At 33.9% G+C, this 23806-nt stretch overlaps 3 protein-coding genes across 9 annotated transcripts; 2 read left to right on the top strand and 1 right to left on the bottom strand.

Moving 5' to 3' along the window:
• The first annotated feature begins 3983 nt into the window (after nt 1–3983).
• On the top strand, nt 3984–9737 carry LOC107467608 (wall-associated receptor kinase-like 14). 2 transcript variants are annotated; one of them, XM_016087116.3, is made up of 4 exons: nt 3984–4314; nt 4624–5427; nt 7231–7305; nt 8327–9737. In XM_016087116.3, exons 2-4 carry the CDS (start codon nt 4683–4685, stop codon nt 9580–9582), a joined length of 2076 nt encoding a protein of 691 aa, XP_015942602.1. In that variant the 5' UTR covers nt 3984–4314; nt 4624–4682; the 3' UTR covers nt 9583–9737. The 2 variants fall into 2 exon arrangements, with proteins under 2 accessions (XP_015942602.1, XP_020982460.1); XM_021126801.2 differs by lacking the exon at nt 3984–4314 and adding an exon at nt 6442–6505 and having other exon boundaries at nt 5178–5427.
• A 434-nt stretch (nt 9738–10171) lies between these two features.
• Nucleotides 10172–13887, bottom strand: LOC107469084 (thioredoxin-like protein HCF164, chloroplastic). Of its 2 annotated transcripts, none has more exons than XM_016089315.3 (5): nt 13379–13887; nt 12326–12597; nt 11560–11802; nt 10839–10942; nt 10172–10696 (listed from the first exon to the last, which is right to left on the bottom strand). In XM_016089315.3, the coding sequence occupies exons 2-5, from the start codon at nt 12494–12496 to the stop codon at nt 10414–10416; spliced, it is 801 nt and encodes a 266-aa protein (XP_015944801.1). In that variant the 5' UTR covers nt 12497–12597; nt 13379–13887; the 3' UTR covers nt 10172–10413. The 2 variants fall into 2 exon arrangements, with proteins under 2 accessions (XP_015944801.1, XP_015944249.1); XM_016088763.3 differs by having other exon boundaries at nt 12326–12600.
• Nucleotides 13888–18805: 4918 nt separating this feature from the next.
• LOC107470456 (uncharacterized) lies at nt 18806–21894 on the top strand. Of its 5 annotated transcripts, XM_016091471.3 has the most exons (3): nt 18806–19084; nt 20021–20107; nt 20709–21894. In XM_016091471.3, the coding sequence occupies exon 3, from the start codon at nt 20826–20828 to the stop codon at nt 21783–21785; it is 960 nt and encodes a 319-aa protein (XP_015946957.1). In that variant the 5' UTR covers nt 18806–19084; nt 20021–20107; nt 20709–20825; the 3' UTR covers nt 21786–21894. The 5 variants fall into 5 exon arrangements, with proteins under 5 accessions (XP_015946957.1, XP_015945642.1, XP_015946269.1 ...); XM_016090156.3 differs by lacking the exon at nt 20021–20107 and having other exon boundaries at nt 20706–21894; XM_016090783.3 differs by lacking the exon at nt 20021–20107.
• Nucleotides 21895–23806: the final 1912 nt, after the last annotated feature.

Here is a 23806-nt window from a genome sequence, read left to right on the forward strand (position 1 = left end):
TAAAATTGACATGAGTAAAAAAGGTATATAATAGAATAGAATGAAATTTTATTTCATTTATAATAAAAAATTAAATTTCTGTAATGAATAAATAGGATGGATAAAGGACTGTGTAACTATAATTTCTTATTTTATTATTGTAAAAAAAATCTCTACTAATTTTTAGGCCAAAAAAGTGGCTCCAACAAGAAGACCCTCTTTTTTCTCTATTTTTTTTGTTTGTGTAAATTTTTTTTCACAAAAAAAAACAGAATAACTTATTACAAGAATTTCGATTGAATAATAGATGTTCTTTCATTAATTAGCTACCTATTATTCGTAGATGATTCTATTCTTTTTGGAAGAGCTAACAGACAAGCATGTGACAATCTCCTGGACATTTTATAGAAGTACAGTGAGCTGAGCGGCCAACTTGTTAATTTAGACAAGTTGGTTATTTTTTTCAATAAGAATACACCACAAGAAATCAAGGCAGAGGTAGCTAATTCAATTGGGATTCCTAATATTATTGAATAGAACTGTTATTTGAGAATTCCATCAATTATCAGTAGATCTAAAAGAAAAATCTTTTCTGTTATTAAAGACAAGGTAAGAAAGAAGCTGTAGCACTGAAAAAGAACAATATTCTCAGCGAGCAGAAGAAAGATTTTAATGAAAGCGATTGGATCAGTGATTCCAATCTATTCTCTAAGTCGTTCCAAGCTTTTAGATACTCTTTTAGATGAATTCCATAAAATGATGATGCAATTTTGGTGGAGACAAAAATAAAAAGAGAATAAAATGTATTGGATATATTGGGATGCAATCAGCAGAGATAAAAATTTAGGAAGTTTGGAATTTAAAGATTTCAAAGTTTTTAATTTATCTATGCTAGCCAAATAGAAATGGAGACTCCTAACAAAAACACACTTATTGGTATATAAAATTTACAAAAATAAATATTTTTGATATACTTCATTTTTGAAAGCAAAAACTGGAAATAGGTCCTCTTAGGCTTGGCAAAGTCTCCTTGAGAGTAGAAAGATCTTGAAAAAAAAAAATCAAATTCAAAATCACCACCCATAGCTCCACCATAATAAGAGAGGATACATGGTATGAAAATCATCCACCATTTCAGTTTTCTACAGTAGAAGGCCAAATTTTGAAGATGTATTGAGTTAGACAATTGTTGAATTAAGATATTAACTAACATAATTGATTATAACAAATATTAATTTTATTAGGCTAACCATCCAATTTGTTTTTATTATTTTGTTTTAAGTGATGCATGCCAAAATTCAATAATGCAGCCGCCCAAATAAATGGAACAAAAATCTAAAAGTTACATAATGTGCAACACTTACAAATAAAGCCCAATCGAATTATAACAAAGAAATAAAACGGGCCAAATGAATCATAGCCAACCCAAGCCTAAATTGATCTCACTCAAAGCTGATCCCTGCAAAGTACTTTCACCAAAGCCAACGTTCCTTTTCCATTTCTGTCAGAACTCAGAAAAGAGAGAGAGAAAGAGCTTCATTCTTAAGTCAGTCACCAAAGAAGAAAGAAAGAGAAGGGTTAAGTAAAAAAGGTTGAAGTTTAATCACCCACATCAAACCATATCAAGCTAAGTCAGAAGCTAAAGGTGATTCATTTCTTTCTGCATGCAATTTTACTTTTTTCTCTTCTTCCATGAGTCTCTGCCAATCCAATTTGGAAAATATGGAATGATCTCTGATAAATACTGTTGTGAATCAAAGGCCAAAATTATTTCTTGGAGACAAAATTATAGCTCAAGTGTTTAGATCTGGGTTTACCATTGAAAATATTTTTCTTTGCTGTTCTGATGCATTCGGTCAAGCAAAAAAGATTTGTTCCAGAATTCCTGAATTGAAGATTAATGAAAGAAAGTGAAAAGTTAAGTTGGTAGCACACAGCTTAAGGAGTTGACTTGGAAGAGAGCAACTTAGCAACATGCACGGAGATACAAAAGAAAATTTTTCATCCTTCTAAGGTAAGGAGAGAGAACCAGGGTTTGAAGTTTTTGTTCTGAGAAATTTTCTCTGAAGAGTTCATCAACTTGGACAGTACTCTCTAGTTAAAGAAGCATTCCGCCAGAATGAGAAACTCAAACAAAGTTAAGTAAATTCGGTTCAACACATAGCAACAGAATTTGTTGAAGCATCAAACAGAGTTTGTAATTTTCATTTTAATGTATATCTTTGTGTAATTTTTTGAGTGGTAAAAGGTTGAAAGAGAGAGCTTATGAAAAAGCCAAAGAGTGATAAAAGGATGAATGATACACTTGAGTGAAAAGGCTAAAGTACTTCAGATTTCTTTAGGTTGTTTCTTTTGTCTTGTATCTTGTACTAGTGAAGTATACCTTTCTTAGTTGGGTAAGCACTAAAAGTAAAGAGTTAGATATTAGTATAGCCAAGTCAAGTTAGGTGAGAACTTGAGAGGTAAAAGATTGTGTCAATCCTGAAGAATTGGTGTATGTAATACCTTAACTATAGTGAAAATTCCACTACTGTTGTGGTGAAGACTGGATGTAGGTTGCATTGCACAAGACAATTGAACCAAGATACATGATGGTGTCAGATTCTCTCTTTCCTTCTCTGTTCTATTTTCTGATATTCACGAGACATCAAATGCTGTTCAAGCTTTTTCAAAACCCTTCTGCTCATCACTATTTAATATGTTGAACATTAATAATTTTCCTCATAAATCGTGGCAGCTTACGGAGGGTTTATGAGTTTAAAAAACTCTTCATAAATATAAGATTTTCTGGGTATATTTCTGCATTGCTATACCGTTGTGACCTACCACGATTTATGTTCAACGCCATTGTATGCTACGATTTACATGTAAATAGGAAAGCGTGGTTAGCTCCCACTAATTACATAATAACAAAAAAGGACGTGCAGGTAAGGAAGTTCTAATTGTTGCAATCACGTAAAGTTTTCTCTTCTTTTATTTATTTGAGTACATTGTCCTAAAAATTTAGTCAAATTATTTAATAGCTCTCAATTATAAACTTCACGTTAAATTGATTGCACTTGAGTTCCACCTAACTTGTTTTAGTTGTGTTTTTTATTTTGTAGCGAGATAGTTTTTTCTTTCTTAATTTTGCTATTAGAGTGTGCGGAATTAACTAGAAAAGTTTGTATTATTTATTTTGCTCTCCTTGACTGTGCAATTGAGATTTAAGAATTGGTATTGCTTTTTTTGTAGCCTATAATTGTAAAGTAGTTTTACGAGACAATTTTAGACAATTTTGCTGTCATAACCAACGAAAATAAGACTGAGCAAAATTGTCGTAAACTACACAAAACCTTAAATACTTGTAATTTTGTATTTCATCTAAACTGAAAAATAAATATTTTTTATTTATTAAAAAAAAAGCCTTGCACTCCTTCTATACAATTTTACACGGGAAATTACCCATCTGAAACTTTTAATTTGATCAGTTCGTTCCCATACCTTACGTTAAGCCAATTTGGCTTGAGGGGGTGGGCCATTTTTCTGTGCGAAATAAATTAAAATATAATAAAATAAAATAAGACTATACTTAGGGGTGTTCAAATTTAAACCGATTTAAATTAGACCGCTGATTCAATTCAATCCAAATCGAAAATCGATTAAAACCGCACTAATTCGGATTTGATTGGATTCTATTTTTTGCAAATCGTTGGATCGGATTTCGAATCTAATTTTTATAACCGATCCAATCCAATTTAAATCGCATAATGTACTATAATATTATTATTTTATTATTATATTTACAATTATACTTATAATATGTTCAATTTTTTATTAGTGTTCAATTTTTTTATAATATATCCAATCCAAACCACATTACAAATAAAATTAGTATTCGAATTGAATAAATTTTTTGACTCAAAACCGATCCAAACAGCTAGGAAACACCCTGGCTATACCTATACTACTTGTCATTAAATTAAGAAAAGAAAAAAGTGAAAGGAGGACATGTATTTTACGTTCCAGTTAACAGGTCAACCCCCTTGACGCCACAGAACATAGAGCATGAATTTAAACTTTGAAAGAACCTTCTCAGAACAACACCTCAATTTGCTCTGCTCGCCATGCTTCTCTTATGAAACAATTTCGTTTTATTATTTTCTTGTTAATTTCACTTTTAGCTAAACAACTCTCTCTTCTTCTTTCTCTATATGAATATTCGAAACTCTATTTACAATATATATCCATATCACCAACCTGGATCTTCAAGTTTTTCGGTGAATTACTACTACTTATCATCCCACTTATAGCGTCATTAATGTCAACGTTGAAGCTATGCACATGTTGTTATTGGTATGGTTACCTTTACAAGTTACAAACCATATGTTCAATTTTCATTTTCTTTTTTTTTTTTTTATGGAACAAACTTAAGGCTTTTATAGCTTTTTTCACCTGGCTTGTTGGGCATTTATTGAGATAGATGGCTCCCCAACTGCATCAATTACAAGCCTTTAATTTCTCAATTAATCCTTCAACCTCATGCTTAGAAACATACTTATATTGTTTTCTTTCTAATTTCTTAAAAGAAGCTCAAAGCTTTCTACCTATGAGGATGTTTATGAATCTATCTATCTATCTAACCATTTTTTTTTTTATTTGCAGAAGGGTGATATTATTGATTAAAGATTCCCACATACCCCAATTTGAAGTTTCGTAAAGAAATGTTTCATTTCCATACAAACCTTTCTATTCTCCTCCTTCTCACAACAATCTTGGTGTTGTTCAACACAACAAGAGGCAAGAACCACAATAACTGCAACCGTAGTTGCGGAGAATATTCCTTGCCGTACCCTTTTGGTTTCTCCGATGATTGTGAAATCAAACTTAACTGCACCACCACCAACAGAAACAAGAGAGTCCAAATTGGAAATCTGCAAGTCCAGAACGTAACATCTGAAAGCATATTCATCACTCTCCCGGCCGAATGCAACCGGGGAAAGGATTTTATAGAACCCCTCTTCGGAGAAAACTATGGTCCAACATGGAACAACAGCTTCCTCGTACAAGGCTGTGAACACGAGCTTGGAGGCTGCAATATCCCAATAGCTAGTTTCGTTGGGAGCCAGAGTGAGATTAAAGGGTGTGATAGAAGAAGTGAAAACATTAGTTGCTTCACAAAACCGCCGCAACAAAAGGAACGTGCCGATGTTGTGAGTGTTACGGATTGGCGAGGAATTGGGTGTAGGTCGTTGTTTTCTGCTTTTGCTTTTGATAAGAGTAAAGAGGTATCGCTGCAGTTTCAGGTGGTTGAGTTGGGGTGGTGGCTTGAAGGGTCGTGTGGGATTTGTTCTGAGAATGCGAATTGTGATAAGGTCAATGTTGGAGCAAGTAAGAACGGGTTCAGGTGCCACTGCCATGACGGTTTCAGAGGAGATGGCTTCAACAACGGTATCGGTTGCCAGAAAGGTTAGTCCACTCAATTTGTTTTTTAATGAAATTTTTTTTGTGGAAACTCAGATGCAGTCGACTTTAAGTGAAATTGATATTTGAGAACCGGTAGATAATTTATCTGATTTGACTAAATTTTAATCTAACGACTTTCAGATATCAATTTCACGTGAAGTCGACTTCACGTGAGTTTTCACCAATTTTTTTTTATAATTGTAAATAGAGGAGTGTTAGAGCAGCAAATTTTGTAATTTATAGTCATTAATTAGTTATTATTAGTGTTTTTAACAATGTGAGATTACATCCAATGATATGAGATTACTTATTTTTTTTTATCGTTAAATACTAGTCAAATTTTAATAAAAATGTTGGTTTTTAAATTTTTTTTTGTAAATATTCAAAAATTATTATGCAGATATTTTTATATAAAATTAATAATTAAATAATTTAATTAAATTATTATTAACTATTAATTTTATATAAAGATAATACAGTTTTGATTAAAATAAATTAAAGTAATAAACATTATTCATTATGCTAAAAATTAGATTTTGCGACGCACATCCTGATAAATTGTTTTATGGAAATTCTGGCTTTTTAATAATAATAATAATGGTGATGATGATGACGATGATTAATGGATTTCAATGATGAAGTGGTTTTTGGCAACTGGATGGTGCTTTATCCTCTGGCCTACCAAGCAGGAACACTTCAATTTTGAATTTTTCTTTTTTAAATTTTTTTCTTAACTTTTAGTTTTGGTTGGGGAATAAAAATTAGTGTGTGCTTTATATGCTCCATAATGGCGAGCTTTAATTTTTTTTCCCCTGAAAGGAAGAGAGGGGTGGACGTTTGATATATATATATATAAAAAAAAAAAATACTTAAGCATAAGATTCAATTTTTTTTTAATTTTTTATTTTTCAGTGGAATGGAACCACTGAATAATCATGGCTCCTTTCTGTGTGCCAGTGCAGCAATTATTTATTTAGAAACAAATTGAAGCTAATTGGGTTACCCTGGATTTTGCAGAGATTATGGAACCAAAAGCAACTGTTTGTTTCTTCTTTGTTTAATATGATCCTTCTTTTGAATGGTAACTTGCCAAAGAAAGACTTCTTCAAAAGTCAACATGTATTTTGTTCCTTTCCATTATTTATAGATCACTATTAGGTATAGCACATGTCTTGTTGGATGCATTTGATCTTTTTCCTTTAACTTTCATTTTATTATTAGTAGTCAGACTCAAAAGTGGAGAAATTATTGATAAACTACATTCACCAAAACTAGTTATCTTTATATGTGATTTAGTTTTATACATACACTTAATCTTTAATTAAAGGATAAACCTTCGTTTTATTATGAGTAGTTATTATAAGGGGGAGAAGTTAGGGATAAACTAGTTCACCATATCACCGACACATTTTATCATTTTATTTAATTATTTATTATTGTTGACAAATTGACTGTGGCATGAGTTATTCGAAAACAAAAAATCAAGTAAAAAATATGCTTTGACTCAATCAACAAAGAACATTGAAGATAATGCAGATCCAGTTGCACATATGGTGGCAGATGTGGGATATGAACTCCCTGACTTTTTTGTTCAGATGTGAATAAAATATAATGATAGATAATGATTAATATGTACACATTTTTTAATGTGCGTTGAATACAAAACTATAAGACGTGTAAAACTCAGCCGCATCATATAGTGACCTATGCTATGTTCTAACTACTTGATTTACTTGAATAAGTGAACTCTAGGTTTTAAAATATGTTTGTTCACATTTCTAATTCTGTGTATTGTTTTCTCATCAGTTTCTTATTGCAAGGGCTCAAGATTGAAGTTTGGAAGATGCGGGGAAGGAATCAAAATTGGTGTCCTTATTGGAGGTAGAATCTCACTAGCCTTCTGCTATATATAATGTTGAACATACCTAAACAACGGTAAATAGACAAAAATGCACATAAAATAATTTAAAATGAATAAAAATACACACTATTTGTTCATCCATTCTAACTTGTTCATGTTGAGTTAAATCTCAATTTGCCCCCTGAAATTTAGTCAGAATGACTCTCACAATTTCATTGGCCTCAATTAGAATCCTAAATTTGTAATTGTGGCTCCAACTTGCCCCCTGCGATCATCTCCGTCACCAGAATGCTGATTTGATGCAATTGCATGACACGGTGGACACTACTTAAATGACGGCGCATTGGTTTCGCGCAGAAACCCTTTGGAAATAACGTCGTTTCAGTCTTTTGTGGGTTAAAACTCTCTTTCTTTCCACTACGAGGATCATAAGTTGCCAAACATAAAAAAAAAACCTTATACTAGGTGGTTTCCAAAGGATTTGCACGCGAAACCAATGCGCCGTCGTTTAAGTAGTGTCCACCATGACATGCAATTGCGCTAGATCAGCATTCCAGTGACGGAGATAATCGCAGGGGCAAGCTAGAGCCACAATTATAAATTTAGGGGTTCTAATTGAGGCCAACGAAATTATGGGGATCATTCTGAACATGAGACCAAATTTTAGGGGCCAAATTTGAGATTTAACTCTGTTCATGTTATTTTTATTCATTTACAGTCTAAAGTACACTTAGACCGGGTGTAAGTGAATTACATAATTGCGATCTTGACTTGGATTCATATAACTACATGCCAATTTGAGTTTCTAAACAATTATGTACAAAGAACCATTCTATAGTTGGATTTGGATTTTCTACCATCACTGCATCAACATAGGAACTGAAAAAAAAAAGGGAGAAGGAATCACTAATAATTGGAAGTCATAGTGGATTGCAATTTTCTCCTTATCTTGTTTACAAAGTCACACACTCTCTCTTTCGAAAAAGATTTTCATTATCAAAGATTTTAACCAATTCTGCATGATTCTTTCTGTGATCACAGTTGGTGCCTTCCTGGTTGCAGCTGTGTCTCTGGTATGTTACTTCACCAGGCGCCGCGCCAATTGGCTGCGAAAACAAGTTCGAGCAAAGCATATATTACAAGAAGCTGCAGGCAACAACAGTGTCCCTTTCTACCCTTACAAGGAAATAGAAAGAGCCACAGATTTTTTCTCTGAGAAAAACAGGTTGGGAACTGGGGCTTTTGGTACAGTTTATGCTGGAAACCTTCACAATGATGAGTGGGTTGCTATAAAAAAGATCAAATACAGGGACACCAATAGTATTGACCAAGTAATGAATGAGATCAAGTTACTATCTTCGGTGAGTCATCCGAATTTAGTCCGCCTCCTCGGCTGCTGCGTAGAGGAAGGAGAACAGATACTTGTTTACGAGTTCATGCCGAATGGAACTCTATCACAACATTTGCAGAGGGAGAGAGGTGGAGTACTTTCTTGGACAGTAAGGCTCACAATTGCAACTGAAACCGCCAACGCCATTGCATATCTCCACTCTGCAATAGATCCTCCAATTTATCACAGAGACATAAAATCCAGTAACATACTCTTGGACTATAACTTCCAATCAAAAGTTGCAGACTTTGGCCTTTCCAGGATTGGCATGACAGAAACCTCTCATATCTCGACAGCGCCGCAGGGGACACCTGGCTATGTTGACCCTCAATACCATCAGAATTTCCATCTTTCTGATAAAAGCGATGTGTATAGCTTTGGAGTGGTTCTTGTTGAGATAATAACTGCCATGAAAGTGGTTGATTTCGCAAGGGCTCGTAGCGAGATTAATTTGGCTGCACTTGCTGTTGATAGGATTAGGCGTGGATTGGTAGATGAGATCATTGATCCCTACCTTGAACCACATAGAGATGCTTGGACTCTCTACTCTGTTCACAAGGTAGCCGAGCTTGCGTTTCGATGCCTGGCTTTTCATAGCGACATGAGGCCAACCATGATGGAAGTTGCCGAGGAGCTAGAACACATCAGACGAAGCGGTTGGACGACTATGGAAGAAACCATCTACATGGCTTCACCGGCCGTGTCCGCCTGTTCGTCGCCTCGAAACAGAAGCCAGAAGTCAATGAATAGTGTCCATTTTGAGAGAGCGGGACAAGAGAGTGAGGCATTTAGTGTTGTTCCATTGGAAGAGGTAAGGGAGAGTTCCCCAGTTTCTGTGCATGTTGCTTGGTTAAGTGGACCTAGCTCACCCTCAACTAATAGCTTGTTGGGAAATGTAGTTCAGTGAAAGTAGTTAATAGTTGTGTTCTCTTTGCAGTTGTGGGATATAGCCCATTTTTGTGTGTGTGATTTCAGTTAGGATCTTGGTTTCCTTTCCTCTCTGAATTGTGCTAACGATATCCAATGAAATTCTTCAATTTTCGGATAAGCAAACTTTGAATAGTTGTTGTGTGCAATCCTTATTAGAAAATAGAAATATCCAAATCCAAGCCGCCTTTGATCTTTCTTTGTATTTTCTTTGCTCTTGAATAGAAAATTGTTAGATAAGATAGTCGGTTTTGCTATATTGTTGGTTTGAACACTTGTCTGATGTCTTAATGACGTGTCACTTGCTTCTAAGGTATTGAATTAAAAACTTCACATCTTCTAGGGTGGGTTGATCATTGTCTTTTTTAATCGTTGTCTTTTAATTTGAACTTTTAGCTTATTATAAGACAAATAGAATTAATTTATTATAAAAATAACAGATTAAGTCAATATTAGTATGAATTTTTACATCAGTATTATTTTTTAAAAGTTTGTACCTTTTAAGTAATATAAAGAATAGCAAATTTTGTTCTCATATATCATAAGACTAACTATAATAGACTAACTACTAAAATAACATGTAAGCATATAATTGTTAAGACTGAGATATCATGTATATACATATCTAGTCTAGATGGTTTTCTTGGATACAAACATTTGCCCCAACAATTCGGCATTTGGGTTGAGGAAATTATGTTCATGATACAGTAAACTTGTTATGAACATGAATGCCAGCATACAAGAGAAATGAACTGCCTCTTCAGAAGCAGTTTCTTAGGAACAACAACAGAATGTATTTTACCAGGGAAATTTAGCCATGACTTCTAGGATCAACAACTTGGTGCACCTTTCTTGCTTCAGCACTCGAATATTGTCCCATAACACGAGCATGTGGCACTGAATTTTCGCCACGAGCAAGCGCGTCAACATTTTCGAGCAGGTACTTCCTTGGGAGCCTCCCTACCACATTCCCCTCCTCATTTCCATCTTTGTCAAGGAAGGCAAAATGTGGAATACCCTCAACACCAAACTCATCAAGCTCTTGCTCCCACTTGGTATTATCCACATTCAACATAACAAAATTCACTTGATCCCTGATGCCAAGGTTCTAAGTCAATAATAGGTATACATGAAAAATTACGAGCTGAACAATTTTATGAAATTACGCAATATATCTATTTTTACTGACGAACTAGCAAAACAATAAAAGTGCTCAACATCAATAGAACTTATTACTTGTATTGCTGCTCTACTTTGTACACATCTGGAGCTAATTCCCGGCATACTTCACACCAATCTGCATAAAACTCCACTACAGTGGGCTTTCCATTGGACAGTGCCTGATACCCAACAAAGTATAAATAATACAAGAAAATTTGTTTCTATATATATTACTACAGAAAGTTCATTGGCAGCTGCATACTTTTACATAGTTGCTAATTTATCTTGTTATGTATTCTTAAGAAAATTACTATTTTGGTTCCTAAAAGACAGTTAAATAGGTGACTTCAGTCTATACTCTATAATATATCCATGTACTGTTCAAAACAAGTAAAAATTTATGTGAATCCCCATGTGCACATTTGGAACGAGTTAAAATAAAAACTGAATTGAATTATAAATCAAGCTTAGTGTTAATCGTGTAAATGTAAAGGGAAGTGAATTGATCTCTAAATCCATGGCATTTAGCCAGTTATGTGTTTTCAAATTCAAATAATTTTTCCCCACTCTTAAACACTCCCTATTATTGAGAGACTAAATTGGCCCTTCTTCACTGTAATTAGAAATTAAACTTATGATTATTTTTTCAAGGAATAACTCAAACAAGATTGGTGTCACATTGTTAGTAGTCATTACCCATCTCTCAAGAAATAAATTGATGTCAATTAAACTTTAACTTTTATTCTTTTTATTGCTGGAATTAGAAGACAAATAGTCTATAATGGAGAGATCAAACCTCTTCATAGGGCAATGCAAGGGCAGTGAGATCCTTCAAGGAAACACCAAAATCCAACCTTGAAGACAAGAAAAGACCCCAAGCAGCTAAAATAGAAACAATTGCTATCTTCCTGTTAGTATCTTTGTTCGGTAATTCAGGAAGGCCAGGAGGGGAAGAAGAAGAAGAAGAAGAAGAAGGAGGAGCAGCATCTTTGGGGGAACTCGTTCCCTTACTATTGCTTGGCTCAACAACCAACCTTTCCTAACAACAAAATTTTAAAGGGTATTCTATTATTTTCTTTTTGATAAATAGCAAAGGTTTCAACAGCAAGCCTTAAATTGGTCCCTAGACCTTAGTATTGGTCGCCGACATTAAAATAGTCAAATCTCAATTATATCAATTTTGTTTCTGAGATTGACAAAACTGCTTCATGTTAGTACCATGGTAACATGAATTCATCGACTAGGTAGCATACTGCGTACCAATTCGTGCGTACACTAATTCATATGCGTACCGGAACGTCATATGTATAAAATATTTTACATATGGTCCATGTAACTATGGTTAGTACTTCAGCCCAAGTGATTCATTTAGCTGTTAGGATTAACATACTGCACGTAATTGGTACGACTAGAATATTGAATGCTATTTTAATGCACGTGACCAATCTCAAAGATCAATGTGGGTATTTAACTCAGCAAAAAAAGTTGCGCAGGGAGTACCTAGTGTACTTAAGTTCATAATAATAAATAGATAAACAAATAATAGTAAAAATAATGAATACCTTTGTAGAGGTATCGTCGAGGTTTGGATTTGTTTGGCAAGCTAAGGTTATGAATTTCCGGGTTCTCTTGAGACGTTGCTGAGGATTTGCAATGATTCGAGGAGGTTGAGGGATTTGAGGGCATGGTCCAAACCTGTTGAGGCTGATGGGCCTTGGGCAGAAGCAAGCCATTGAGGGAGAAAGACAAAATAAATCCTCTTGTTTCTTTTGGCAGGTTACTAGGCTCCAAGGAAGCAGGGAAGCACGAGGTAGAGACCACCTGCAAGCAACTACTACTGGTGGTAGTAGCGTATAAGGAAGGTGAATTTGACTGAAAATCTATTTCTACCAAGGTTGAGAGAACCTAACCAGTCAGTGAACCGATCAAGTGACTGGTTCAATAGGTTAATGGTCCAACAGGATCAAACTGCGTTAAACCGGTTTAATTAAATATAAATAAAATTATTAAAAATGGAATATATAATTTCAAATATTTAAATTCAGTGGTTTCTATACTAATAAAATTTCATACTTCACAATTTCATCTAATAACTTATCTAAAATTTATAATTAAAAGTTCATAAAAAGTTCAAACATAATGACAAACACACTAACTCAGAAAACAGAAAACACACTAAACTAGCCCATGAATCATGATGCATATAATCCTTTTGTATTTGGAAAACAAACATTGAAAAGTCATCCTAATCTTCATTGTGTTTGACTTCTGTTCCTATAACTACGCATAAACTTAAATCCAATGTCAAATTTCAAATTTTGAAAAAAAAAATGAATCTGAAGAAAAATAAACAGATACTTGGTGAAGCATCACTCCCAAGAATCATGATGCGTGTAATCTTAAGCCAGCCCTGAGAACAATTTCAAGGAAGGATTTAAACCCCCTGTTAACTCAGAAAACACACTAAACTCAGAAAAATTAACAACAATGAACAATAATTAGTTCAGAAAACAATAACTCAGAAAAAATCAACAATCAATATTACATCAGAAAATTAACATTAACTCAGAAGTCAGAACAAAATTAACATTAACTAAGAAGCAGTAGAGGCTTACCAATGGTGAGAGAGAGTGAGCTCGGATGGAGAGAACTTGAAGAGAGAGAGACGCGGAGGAGAGAACGAAGGTGACGGCGAGGAGAAGACGGCTGGGCGCAAGCAGAGACGTTCGCGGTGAGAGAGAGTGAGCTCGGAGAGAGAGAGCGCTTGAAGACAGAGAGATTCCGAGGAGAGAACGAACCACCGCTACGCTGAGAAGAGGACTGGGACGGAGAAACGAAGAGCGCCGGCGGGAAAATGGATGACAGGAGCGATGTGAGAAACGGGAGAAAACAAAGGACCCCGTGGGTTCTGTGCACGTGAGCGACGCCGAGAGTAGAAGGTGGAGGCTCGATTGAGGCTAGGCCGACGGAGACGACACCCTCCCGCAGATAGAGAGTAGCTCGGCGATGAAGAAGGTGGGGGCGTGGGGTTGAGTGGTACGGTTTAGGTCTCCAGTCTCAGGTGTGTGGGAGATAGGTGAGAGACTGAGAAGTGAGAACTGAGAATGAATGGGTGAGAGACTGAGCAGCGTGGAACCGTGGGATTTTAAATTATTTTTGCTAATAAAACGACGCTGTTTTGGCATGGTAGAAACCAGGCGCAGGCGCAGTTGGTTTCTCGTAAAGTTAATAACTGAGAGCTGTTAAATTAATTTAACTGATTTGACTAAATTTTTCATCTAGCGACTTTCAGTTATCAACTTCACGTGAAGTCGACTGTACCTGAATTTTCATCTTTTAGCATATACCGGACAATCCGAAAACGAACCAATTCACACGGTTCAATAGTTAGCTTCTGATTTGATCAATTTTTTAATTGGTTATTTATCAGACAGTTTTTAAAATCAATTAAATCTCTCCAAGAATTGATTCTCGATTAAATGGTTAAATTGGTCTTTAAAATATTATTGTTTTTTAATTTAGTCTTCAAAATATTTTTAATTAAATTTATTTTTTTAAAATTTTAAATTAATCATGTTAGTTTTTTTGTCACTTTTTTTGTTATTGATAATATTAAAATTTGTTAAGGTGGCACGTTAAGTGACACTACAATACATTCTTAGGAGTCTCAATTGACTATTAACATAATAAATTTATGAAATTAGATCAAATCAAAATCTAATTAAGAGGAGAACTTGAGGTATTAGAGTTCCTCAATTTGGAGTTAATTTGATCTAATTTCTTAAATTAATCATGTTAATAGTCAATTAGAAATATTAAGTGTGTGTTGTGATATTACTCAAGGCTGCATTTGTTTGCTTAGACATGGACATTGGTACATAGACACGGTAGTATACGTCCACTGTTTGTTTGTTGAGACACGAATTTTGAAAGACACAGTGGTACACAGATACACACAAAATACATGTTTTCAGTGTCTCTTCTTAAAGTTGAGGTACAACTTATGAGACACAATTTTTTTCACTTTTATCCCTAGTTAATTTCAAAAATTTCAGCCTCATCCCTACTTCAATCATATCCTAACTCCTTTCTCTACTCCCTCTTCCTTCTTCGTCAGTGTTCTACCTCTCTCCAGATTCTTCTCCTCTACCATAGATTCTGTTGCCGCCGTCATGCCTTCATCCTTCGACTGTCCTCTCTCTTTCCATCGTCGCACTCTTCTTTCTTGCGTTCTTAAATTTGTGTCTTTTTCGCGCGCTCTTCTGTCGTCGCCTTTCTCGGGTCTGCACCGCCTTTGCATCGCTGCCGCCACTCGTCCGGATCTGTCGACTTCGCTGTCCATCCCTCACGATACAGAGGCACAGCACCGTCCAACCCTCTCGACACAGCAAGTTAGTGTCACCATTTAATGCTCGTGACCCATAAAATTACAGCACTTTTCTCTGCTCCTTCTCTCACTGTCTCTCTCATCTCTTTCGTTCTCCTGTGATATTTTTTTAATTTTAGTTATGGTTACTGTGATTATTGCCTCTGTCTTTTTTGTCTTTTTTTAGATAAATGGTAATTATTAAAAAATTTATTAGTGATTTTTTGGTCATTGTAAATGATGATGAAGATGATAAATTTTATAGTGGTAGTGATGGTAGTTGTAGATGGTGATGGTGGCTGTGGATAGTGGTAATTGTGGATACAGTGGTGTTATTGGTGAGGATAAATTTGTTATTTTAATAAATTTATGTATAACAATGTACTATTATGTATAATGTTGTCAAATAAGATAAAAAATTTTGTGTATGTTCATATCTATGTGCTATTGTATCTTTGTGTCTTTATCCATTGCTGATTAAGACAGCAACTAAACAGAGCCTAATGTACCACATCAATAAATTTTGACACTGTTAGCAATGAAAGTGATAGAGATTAACATGATTAATTTAATCTTTAAAAGACAAATTTGATTAAAAAAAATCTTTCGAAGACCAATTTAGAGAATGAGTATTTTTCAAGGACTAATTTAACTATTTACTCATTAATTCTCAGATAAACCAATTGAATCCTACGGTCCACTCCAATTTTCAAAAATATAATTTCTACTTTTTTTAAGTGAGAAGGAGGAAGTCAACACGGCCATAAATAAGAGGAACAGAATCGACCATAAAAGAGTTAGAGTTGGAATAAAATTAATTTTAAATATTTAAAAAGATGGTTTTACCAACTTTCTAATAAAAAAATAATAAAAAAGATAATTTATTTTAATAAAATGATTAGCTAATAAAATTACACAAATGTCTTGATTTTAATTTGACTTGTCTTAATTGAATCTATGTACATTAAATTGGTTGAGCTGGATTTATCAATTGAGAAAAGCTTAGTATACAAGCGATTAGGGCTTGTAACTATTACAAGTTCATTAACGCCTAATCCACTAAAACGCGCTGCAACTCCTACGTCACTTACACGCACTATACAAAGATCCCGCGTTTGTATAACTACCAAATTTAAAAGATTTGTTTCCTTCTTTGTTTTCTTTCTTTTCAAATTTCATCGTTCTTCTTCTCGCGCGTCTTCTCCTGGTTTTTTTATCGTTCTTTTCCTCTCCTTTCTCATTGGTTTGTTCTTCGTCATTGACGTTAGTTTTTCTCTCTGTAACTCCAGCTTCGTTTTGACATGGTGTATTTATAGTTTTTGACATGGTGTATTCTGCAACCTCTCTGTTGTTGATGACCAGTTTGTTCTGAAGGTTGGAATGACCTTTACCACCATTGAAGATGCTGGAAAATTTTACAAGAACTATACCAAGGTTGCAGGTTTTTCTACAAGAGTTCGGAGCACAAATAGAAAGGAAAACGAGATTAAGAATCAATTGATTACATGTAGCAGAGAGGGAAAACGAAACTCTCATAGCAAAGACTCATTTGATAGGAATTGGAATGATTTTCTGCTAAACTTTGGTCTTGTGGACAACAAGTGGCTTTCAGGTAGTGTTGGGTTAAAATCTGCAGCAGAGGTGTAAATTTAATTTTTTATCGGGTGTATTTATAGTCTGTGTTTGTGTGTATTATGTAGATCTCTATGCAGACCATCATATATGGGTTCCAATCTATCTGGATCACCACTTCATATTATAGTACCTGTAAATCAGACATTTTGAATACACCAGAGAGAGTTTAATTAATTTTGGTCTTGTGGACAACAAGTGGCTTTCAGGTAGTGTTGGGTTAAAATCTGCAGTAGATGTGTAAATTTAATTTTTTATCGGGTGTATTTATAGTCTGTGTTTGGGTGTATTATGCAGATCTCTATGCAGACCGTCATATATGGGTTCCAATCTATCTGGATTACCACTTCATATTATAGTACCTGTAAATCAGACATTTTGAATACACCAGAGATAGTTTAATTAATTTTGGTCTTGTGGACAACAAGTGGCTTTCAGGTAGTGTTGGGTTAAAATCTGCAGCAGAGGTGTAAATTTAATTTTTTATCGGGTGTATTTATAGTCTGTGTTTGGGTGTATTATGCAGATCTCTATGCAGACCGTCATATATGGGTTCCAATCTATCTAGATCACCACTTCATATTATAGTACCTATAAATCAGACATTTTGAATACACCAGAGAGAGTTTAATTATGGAAAAAAATTTACTTATAATTGGATCAAATATATTTACACCATGTGTTCAATTTCTTAGAACAAGAAGATCAATAAAACCTAGAAGAACATAGAAGAACAGTAAAGCATAGTTCTTCGATTTCAAAATCAGAAACAGAAATGTGGAAAATGTACAAGATGAGTAAAACAATAACGTACCTTGAATAATATTTTGTTGATGGTTTCTGCTATTATTCACGACGAGTTCAAATGTCTATTCAGTTTGGAATGTTGCTCGAAACTTGAGGATTTGTGTTATCTTTGAAGGAGAAGAGGAAGAGTGAGGCATAACGAGCGGTTTTTTCGAAGCGTAATCGTTCGAGTGACGCGCGTAAAATTGACGCTCCATTTAAAGGGAGGAAGTGCGCGTGGATTAAACCTGAGTTGGGCCAACTTGTAAGGATTGTATGCGTTATTTGCTTGTATGTGTAGCGGGGCCTTATCAATTTATACATAAATTAAATTAGTCAAATTTAATTTATGCTCAAAAGCTCAAAATGTGTAAATATATCATTTTAAATATATCTATTTTTTAATCTAAATCGACCCAATATGTATTAATATGTTCTTTATTTTTCATTAAAACGATATAAATCGAACCTTAAATAGGCAATGCAAGATTAAATCGAATTAACCTATGCGGATTTATGTATACTATTCTTTATGCATATTATTCTTAAGCGAATGCCACAATATATTTTATATAACGATGTCATTTTGGTTTTTGCACTTAAATAGTTCAAAAACAATTTCGTAAAGAATTTTATTAAAAATTTTCCTTCTAAGTAAAATGATATCGCGTATTTTTTAAACTACATAATTATGGGTTTATGGAGTACTACATTAACGTGTGGGATAACTTTTACTCAGTTTCAGTATAAAAAAATTCAGACAGTGCGAATTTTTTATATAAAAAAAGTGATGATCAAATCAGAGGGTCCGATTTATATTTTTAAATTTTTTTATTTTTAAAAATAAAAATCGGAAGGTGCGATTTTAACATTAATATTTTTTTTTATTTTCTAAACCATAAATCGAACCGTCCAATTTATGATTGTTTGTTTAAAAAACCAAAACAATATAAAAAAATCGGAAACACATAATAGTGTAAAATACTTCTCTTCTCACACCATCCTGCCATACACGTCTCTCTCCCACGCGAAAAAGAATTTGCGTCCCAGTGTATTAAAATGAGGTGAATTATATGCTAAAAATGTAAGTTTACAGATTTTTTTTTAATAGATTGAAAGAGAGATTAATAATAAAATAATAAAAAATAACTATACAAAAATTATATTTTTTCTCTATACCACTCCAATCTATTCTATAGAGTACCCTTAAAATTAAATTGTTTCCTTGGAACGAAAACATACTTTCGCCCAACCCAACTTCCCCTTCCCCAACCCAAAAAAAAAAAAATAGTTGGGTTTTGTATAACCCCAAAATAAGCACAAATTCCTCAAGAGGAAGGGATTAGAGGCAGGTATTGTCGTCGCCGATGAGGTTGCTGCCGCCGCTGTTGTTGTAGAAGTTGTGTTCTCCGCCGCGCAACACTCTCAGCTTCACCACCACCGTCCACCCGGAGCAACCCCTTTTTGTACTTTATTCAAACAGCAGTGAAGCCCTTGGGTCGCCGAGTCGCCGCTATTACTTTACAACAATCACATTGTAATTCTTTTCCTCTCTAATATTTGTCTTCCTCGCCATATATAATTGACAGAACTTTCGTTCGTGTTTATGTGTTATTAGGAGTTGATTTGGCTGTGTTTGTTTTCCATTTTGAGTCTATTTGTTTCTGTGATTATTGTGTTTGTTTTGTGTGCCTTGATAAATTTGCTCAAAGATCAATACTGGATACATCTAATCCAATTGAATTGTCTTTCTTATCTTTTTGTTATGTTCTGTAACGTTTTCTAATCCATCTGCATTGCAAGTAAATATTATATTATCATGATCCAGTGCTAGTTAGGGCCTGATGTTACTGATTCAAGTAAATATTCATGTTCTATTGCTGCTTTTCTTAGGAAATTGCTTTGTTATCTTTTCTTCAACCCTGAAGAGAACTACTGCATAAGATTGCTCTCTTCTTGATTTTCTTAATAAGTTGGTACCAAACACTGTAAGTGGTTAGAGACCTTTTTAATTTGAGATGTTACAATTTGTTTTTTCATTAATTCCCCTTCTTGATGTTCTATTTAGAAGTTATAATGCTACTCTTGTAGAATTACTTTCTTTCTTTCTTCTTTTTTAAAGCAATTTAACATTTCACTTTGTATGTTTCTCTGTTTTCTAGCACTTTTGCTTCTATAAAAATTAAGTTTCGGATTCTTTGTGTTGAAAAAAAAGGAAAAAAAGAGCAAGATCCACATCAGAGAAGCCACTGGATGCAAAGGTTTATTATATTATATAATAATATAACAGAAAAACAATGTTATTGGTACAAAAATATTATATTCCAAAGTCTCTTATTTTTTTTTATTTGAAAATTTGAATATTTCCTATCATCCCCTCAATCTTTTGCAACATTATTGTGTTCTCTTTTACCCTGTGGCAACTATTTGTGATCTTAACGCTACAGAATTGTGTTTAATGTCATTATTTCAGCCTAGAAACAAAATTCTTAGACAAAATCATATTCATCCTTGGTTACAAACTCAAGTATATGATTGAAAAGAGGGACTTATAGCACAGGTACTAATGATGATGCAATCATGCAAAACAAAGACTCTTTAAAAAAAAAGATGATTTTGCAAGTAGAAACTTCTTTCTCATCTTTCAATTCTTTAACCTTAGAAACAAGGCCGCATTTTATTGGGTGCAACAAGCTTTGTTAACCCTCACATCCATGCCTCTACAATAGCAGACCGTTATTTTTATCACCACTAAAAAGTTTTCTGTTATTTGTTGAGAGCTTTCTTTTCTGTTTTCAAATGAATGTTGGAATGCAAATAGTATGGTGTACCTTAAACCTGTGATATTATAAACAAATGGGAATGATTAGAAACAGTGAGGAATAACAAATGGGAAATGATTAGGAATAGTGAGGAATAAGAGTAGTATGGCGTACCTTAAACCTGCAACCATTGCTCTCCGCATCTCTCTATATTTTGTTTGTCCATCACTTTTATTGGCTATTGGCATATTACATTCAATGTCATTGGTCTTTTGTTTTACATTGTTGATAGGTTAATTGCATATATACCAAACTACAAACATTCCATGCATTGTGAAAATATAATATTTGTATAGAAATGATTAATTTTGATGTGTAATAACTTCTATTATGTAGCAGGAGGAAAGGAGCTTCTGTGCAGATATTTGGTACCAGGAACAAATCGTAAACCCTGGCTTTTGTATAGGGTTCATTATTCTCTATTCCTTATTGCTTTTCTCTCTTTATTAGTTCCTCATGAAGCCTGTGCAAAGCAGCAACACTGCAAAAAGCAAATTAAAACTATCCCAAAGGGCTAAAAGCAAACGGAAGAGAGATCTAAAAGAAAAAGATGTTGTATTAGCGGAGACCCCATCTCAGTTCTCATTTGCTATAGCCAGAACTGCAGTTGCTCAGATCTGTCAGTCAGTTGGATATAAAAAATCTACACAGGGTACTCTTGAAAACTTCACCAATGTTGCTATTAAGTATCTCGAAGCAACAGCAAGAACAGCTGCCTCTTTCGCCAACACTTCCAATCGGACTGAAGCTAATCTATTTGACCTCATCAATGGCATTCATGATCTGTACTCTGTTCAAGGGTTTCCCAGTGGCTCAGAGATGCACAAGAATGACTTACTAAGGTCTGGAGCTTTGAAAGAGATTATGAACTTTGTAAAGTACTCTAATGAAGTACCTTTTTCCAAACCAATTCTACCCAAAAATGTCTCAGGAATTCCAAAGTTAGAATCAATCACTGATTCTAGCTCCTCATGTTCTAATAAAACAAAAGGTCAAGATTTTCATATTCCAAGATGGCTCCCAGATTTTCCCGAGGAAAGGTTGTACAAGAATTGTCATAAGGTTTTGGTTAAGGAGAGGAAATTCGGTGAGAAACTCTGGGAACATTCGCTTGGAGCAGAACATTTCAGTGGTAATTTGGAAGAAAATAAAAGCGAATCACAAATCAATGGGATTAATGGGAAAGAAGAGAAAGATACCAGGATTGGTTTGGCACAGGGAAGAGGAAAAGTGAAGTTTAGGATGGGTGGAGTGGGTGGGGAGGAAGAGAAGTGTGTTGATTTAGGTGTGAATATGATGAATCGTGTCTGCAAAGGAAGGAAACGAGTTTCTTGGAATCTTGATAAATTAAATAACTGTATGGCTGTGGAAAATGAAGATGACATGAGTGCATGCAAGAGAACGAAGATTGCATAGCTTTTATGTGATGCTGAAGGGTGTGGCTGGGCAATGAGTGAAAAAATTTTGATAGTAATTAGAATGTAATGTAGATAGCATTTACATATAATAGATTTTGATATATGGATTTTCCTCTGTCGCCTACTCAAGGAGTAGAACTCGTTTCATTGCAATTGATGCAAAAGGAATATTAATTATTTTACTAAAAAAATATGATATAACAAAGTTACAAAATGAGTTAAGTACTCTGTATTAACTAAATCATTAACGAGATATAAAGTGATAATTTGTAATTCTTCATCCAAAAATATTTTAAGTGAAGTTGTGTCAATCATGACATCAGTAAAAAGAGACATAATTTTATTTTATTTTAATAATATAAATTAGTTGTTATAATTTACTGTTAATAACTAGTTTTTTTTAACTTGCTATTTTATTAAACCACTTAACAAGTTGATTCTTGACAACTCATGTTTTTTTGTTGTTGTTTTTCGTTAGAATCAACCATGAAGAACCATTTATTTTTTAATTAATAATAATGTTTAAAATTTAATATTTTTAGATTAATCTAATTTTTATATTTTTAAAAGAGGTGAACAAATTTTAGTTGAAAAAATTTAGTTAAAAAATACAATTTTTTAATTATTTAAAAGTTTGTGAATGACCTATAGAAGACGGGTTGAATTTATGGCCTCTTTTCTTCAATTCTTTTAGCTTTTTGCTTTTGTCTGGAATTGAAACTTAGTTGCTGATGCATCTGTAAGATAAAATTCATGAGACAATTTTATTTTGTCTCTTTACAAAGCGTTCAGAAATAGAGCAACAAGTTACTTTCGAATAGCTATGACTTCTGAAAAATATGTAATGTAAGAGACACTTTTATTTTATCTCTTAGTGAAGTGAAATAGAAGAAGGGTAGAGAAGAGAAAATCACACATCCATATATCCTGGTTTAGCCATCATCTGCAATGTGACCTATATCCAATTTTTTCCACAACTATGGAAAAATTTTCATTATCTTTCACAAAGATTACAAACCCCAATTTTTTTATGATTAAACACAATCCTATCTGGAACAAACCTAGCTTCTACCTAATCTAGATTTGACTAGGTTCATTTCCTAAATTTTTAACCACTAAGTGTTCACCCAACTTAGTAAAGGAATCCCCTCATGATCATGTGTACAAAACAGAAAAACATACAAAAAAAACTTTGACATAAATTTATGGCTCTTTCTTATATCTATCTTTGCCTTTTCTCCCAATGACTTTTACTGATTCCTCACTTAATGCCTTTTTTCATTGAGAAGAAACAAAGAAAAAATGGACATCGAAGAACTCTGAAGGATAAAAAAGGGATAGCTTGTAAGTTATGAAAACCCAAACAGTGTGCTCACTCCTTGAATCAATCTTTGGTCGTTTACCCCTTTAATAGAGGAGTAAAGTTTCCAAAGCTTGAAACTTGGTGAAAACTTTTGACTTCTTTCCCAAATATTACAGCAACAACACTAGCACAAAAGACAGTAGCAATGATTAAAGCCAACATGCAAACAAACCTTACTGCTTCTCTTTCATTATTTTTCAATCCTTTTCAAGGATCTCAGCCGTATATCAAAATTTTGACTCTAAATTTGATTGTTGATCCTTGATATATAGAAGAGTTTCATAGCCTCCACTTTCTTCAATTTTTCAGTTCGGTACTTGAGGGAGAATAGCCTTCAATAAGTTATCAATGAAGTACCAAGTTAAAAAAAAATTTTCAATTTACCTCTTGAATTGATCTTAGCTTTTTGAACCCTAGATTTTGACTTATTTGAATTTGGTAATCTATTTTTTTTTTATTTGAAACTTAATCGGACTTCTTTTTTCTTGCTTTCCTTTTGGAGTGTTTCATCTGGATGAGAGAAGAGAGAGGAGAAAGAATGAGTTTGGTCACAAATTTGCTTTAGATAGGAATGTGTTGTTTCTTTTCTTTTTGGATAGTAATATTCAACAATTCCTTGGGCCATTAGTTGGTAATTGAGTGTTTATGGGCCTGAA

Source organism: Arachis duranensis, chromosome 1 (genome assembly GCF_000817695.3).
Source record: "Arachis duranensis cultivar V14167 chromosome 1, aradu.V14167.gnm2.J7QH, whole genome shotgun sequence".
In the NCBI taxonomy this organism is placed as follows: Eukaryota; Viridiplantae; Streptophyta; class Magnoliopsida; order Fabales; family Fabaceae; genus Arachis; species Arachis duranensis.

What these genes read in the sequence shown, in the direction of transcription:
- LOC107469084 (XM_016089315.3), bottom strand. Translation starts at nt 12,496, where the DNA reads ATGGCTTGCTTCTGCCCAAGGCCCATCAGCCTCAACAGGTTTGGACCA. An exon ending in TTGCATTGCCCTATGAAGAG is followed by an intron (nt 10,943 to 11,559) that starts GTTTGATCTCTC and finishes GTTGGGTATCAG; the next exon opens with GCACTGTCCAATGGAAAGCC. An exon ending in AAAGTAGAGCAGCAATACAA is followed by an intron (nt 10,697 to 10,838) that starts GTAATAAGTTCT and finishes CCTTGGCATCAG; the next exon opens with GGATCAAGTGAATTTTGTTA.
- LOC107467608 (XM_016087116.3), top strand. Translation starts at nt 4,683, where the DNA reads ATGTTTCATTTCCATACAAACCTTTCTATTCTCCTCCTTCTCACAACA. An exon ending in CGGTATCGGTTGCCAGAAAG is followed by an intron (nt 5,428 to 7,230) that starts GTTAGTCCACTC and finishes TTTTCTCATCAG; the next exon opens with TTTCTTATTGCAAGGGCTCA. An exon ending in AATTGGTGTCCTTATTGGAG is followed by an intron (nt 7,306 to 8,326) that starts GTAGAATCTCAC and finishes CTGTGATCACAG; the next exon opens with TTGGTGCCTTCCTGGTTGCA.
- LOC107470456 (XM_016091471.3), top strand. Translation starts at nt 20,826, where the DNA reads ATGAAGCCTGTGCAAAGCAGCAACACTGCAAAAAGCAAATTAAAACTA.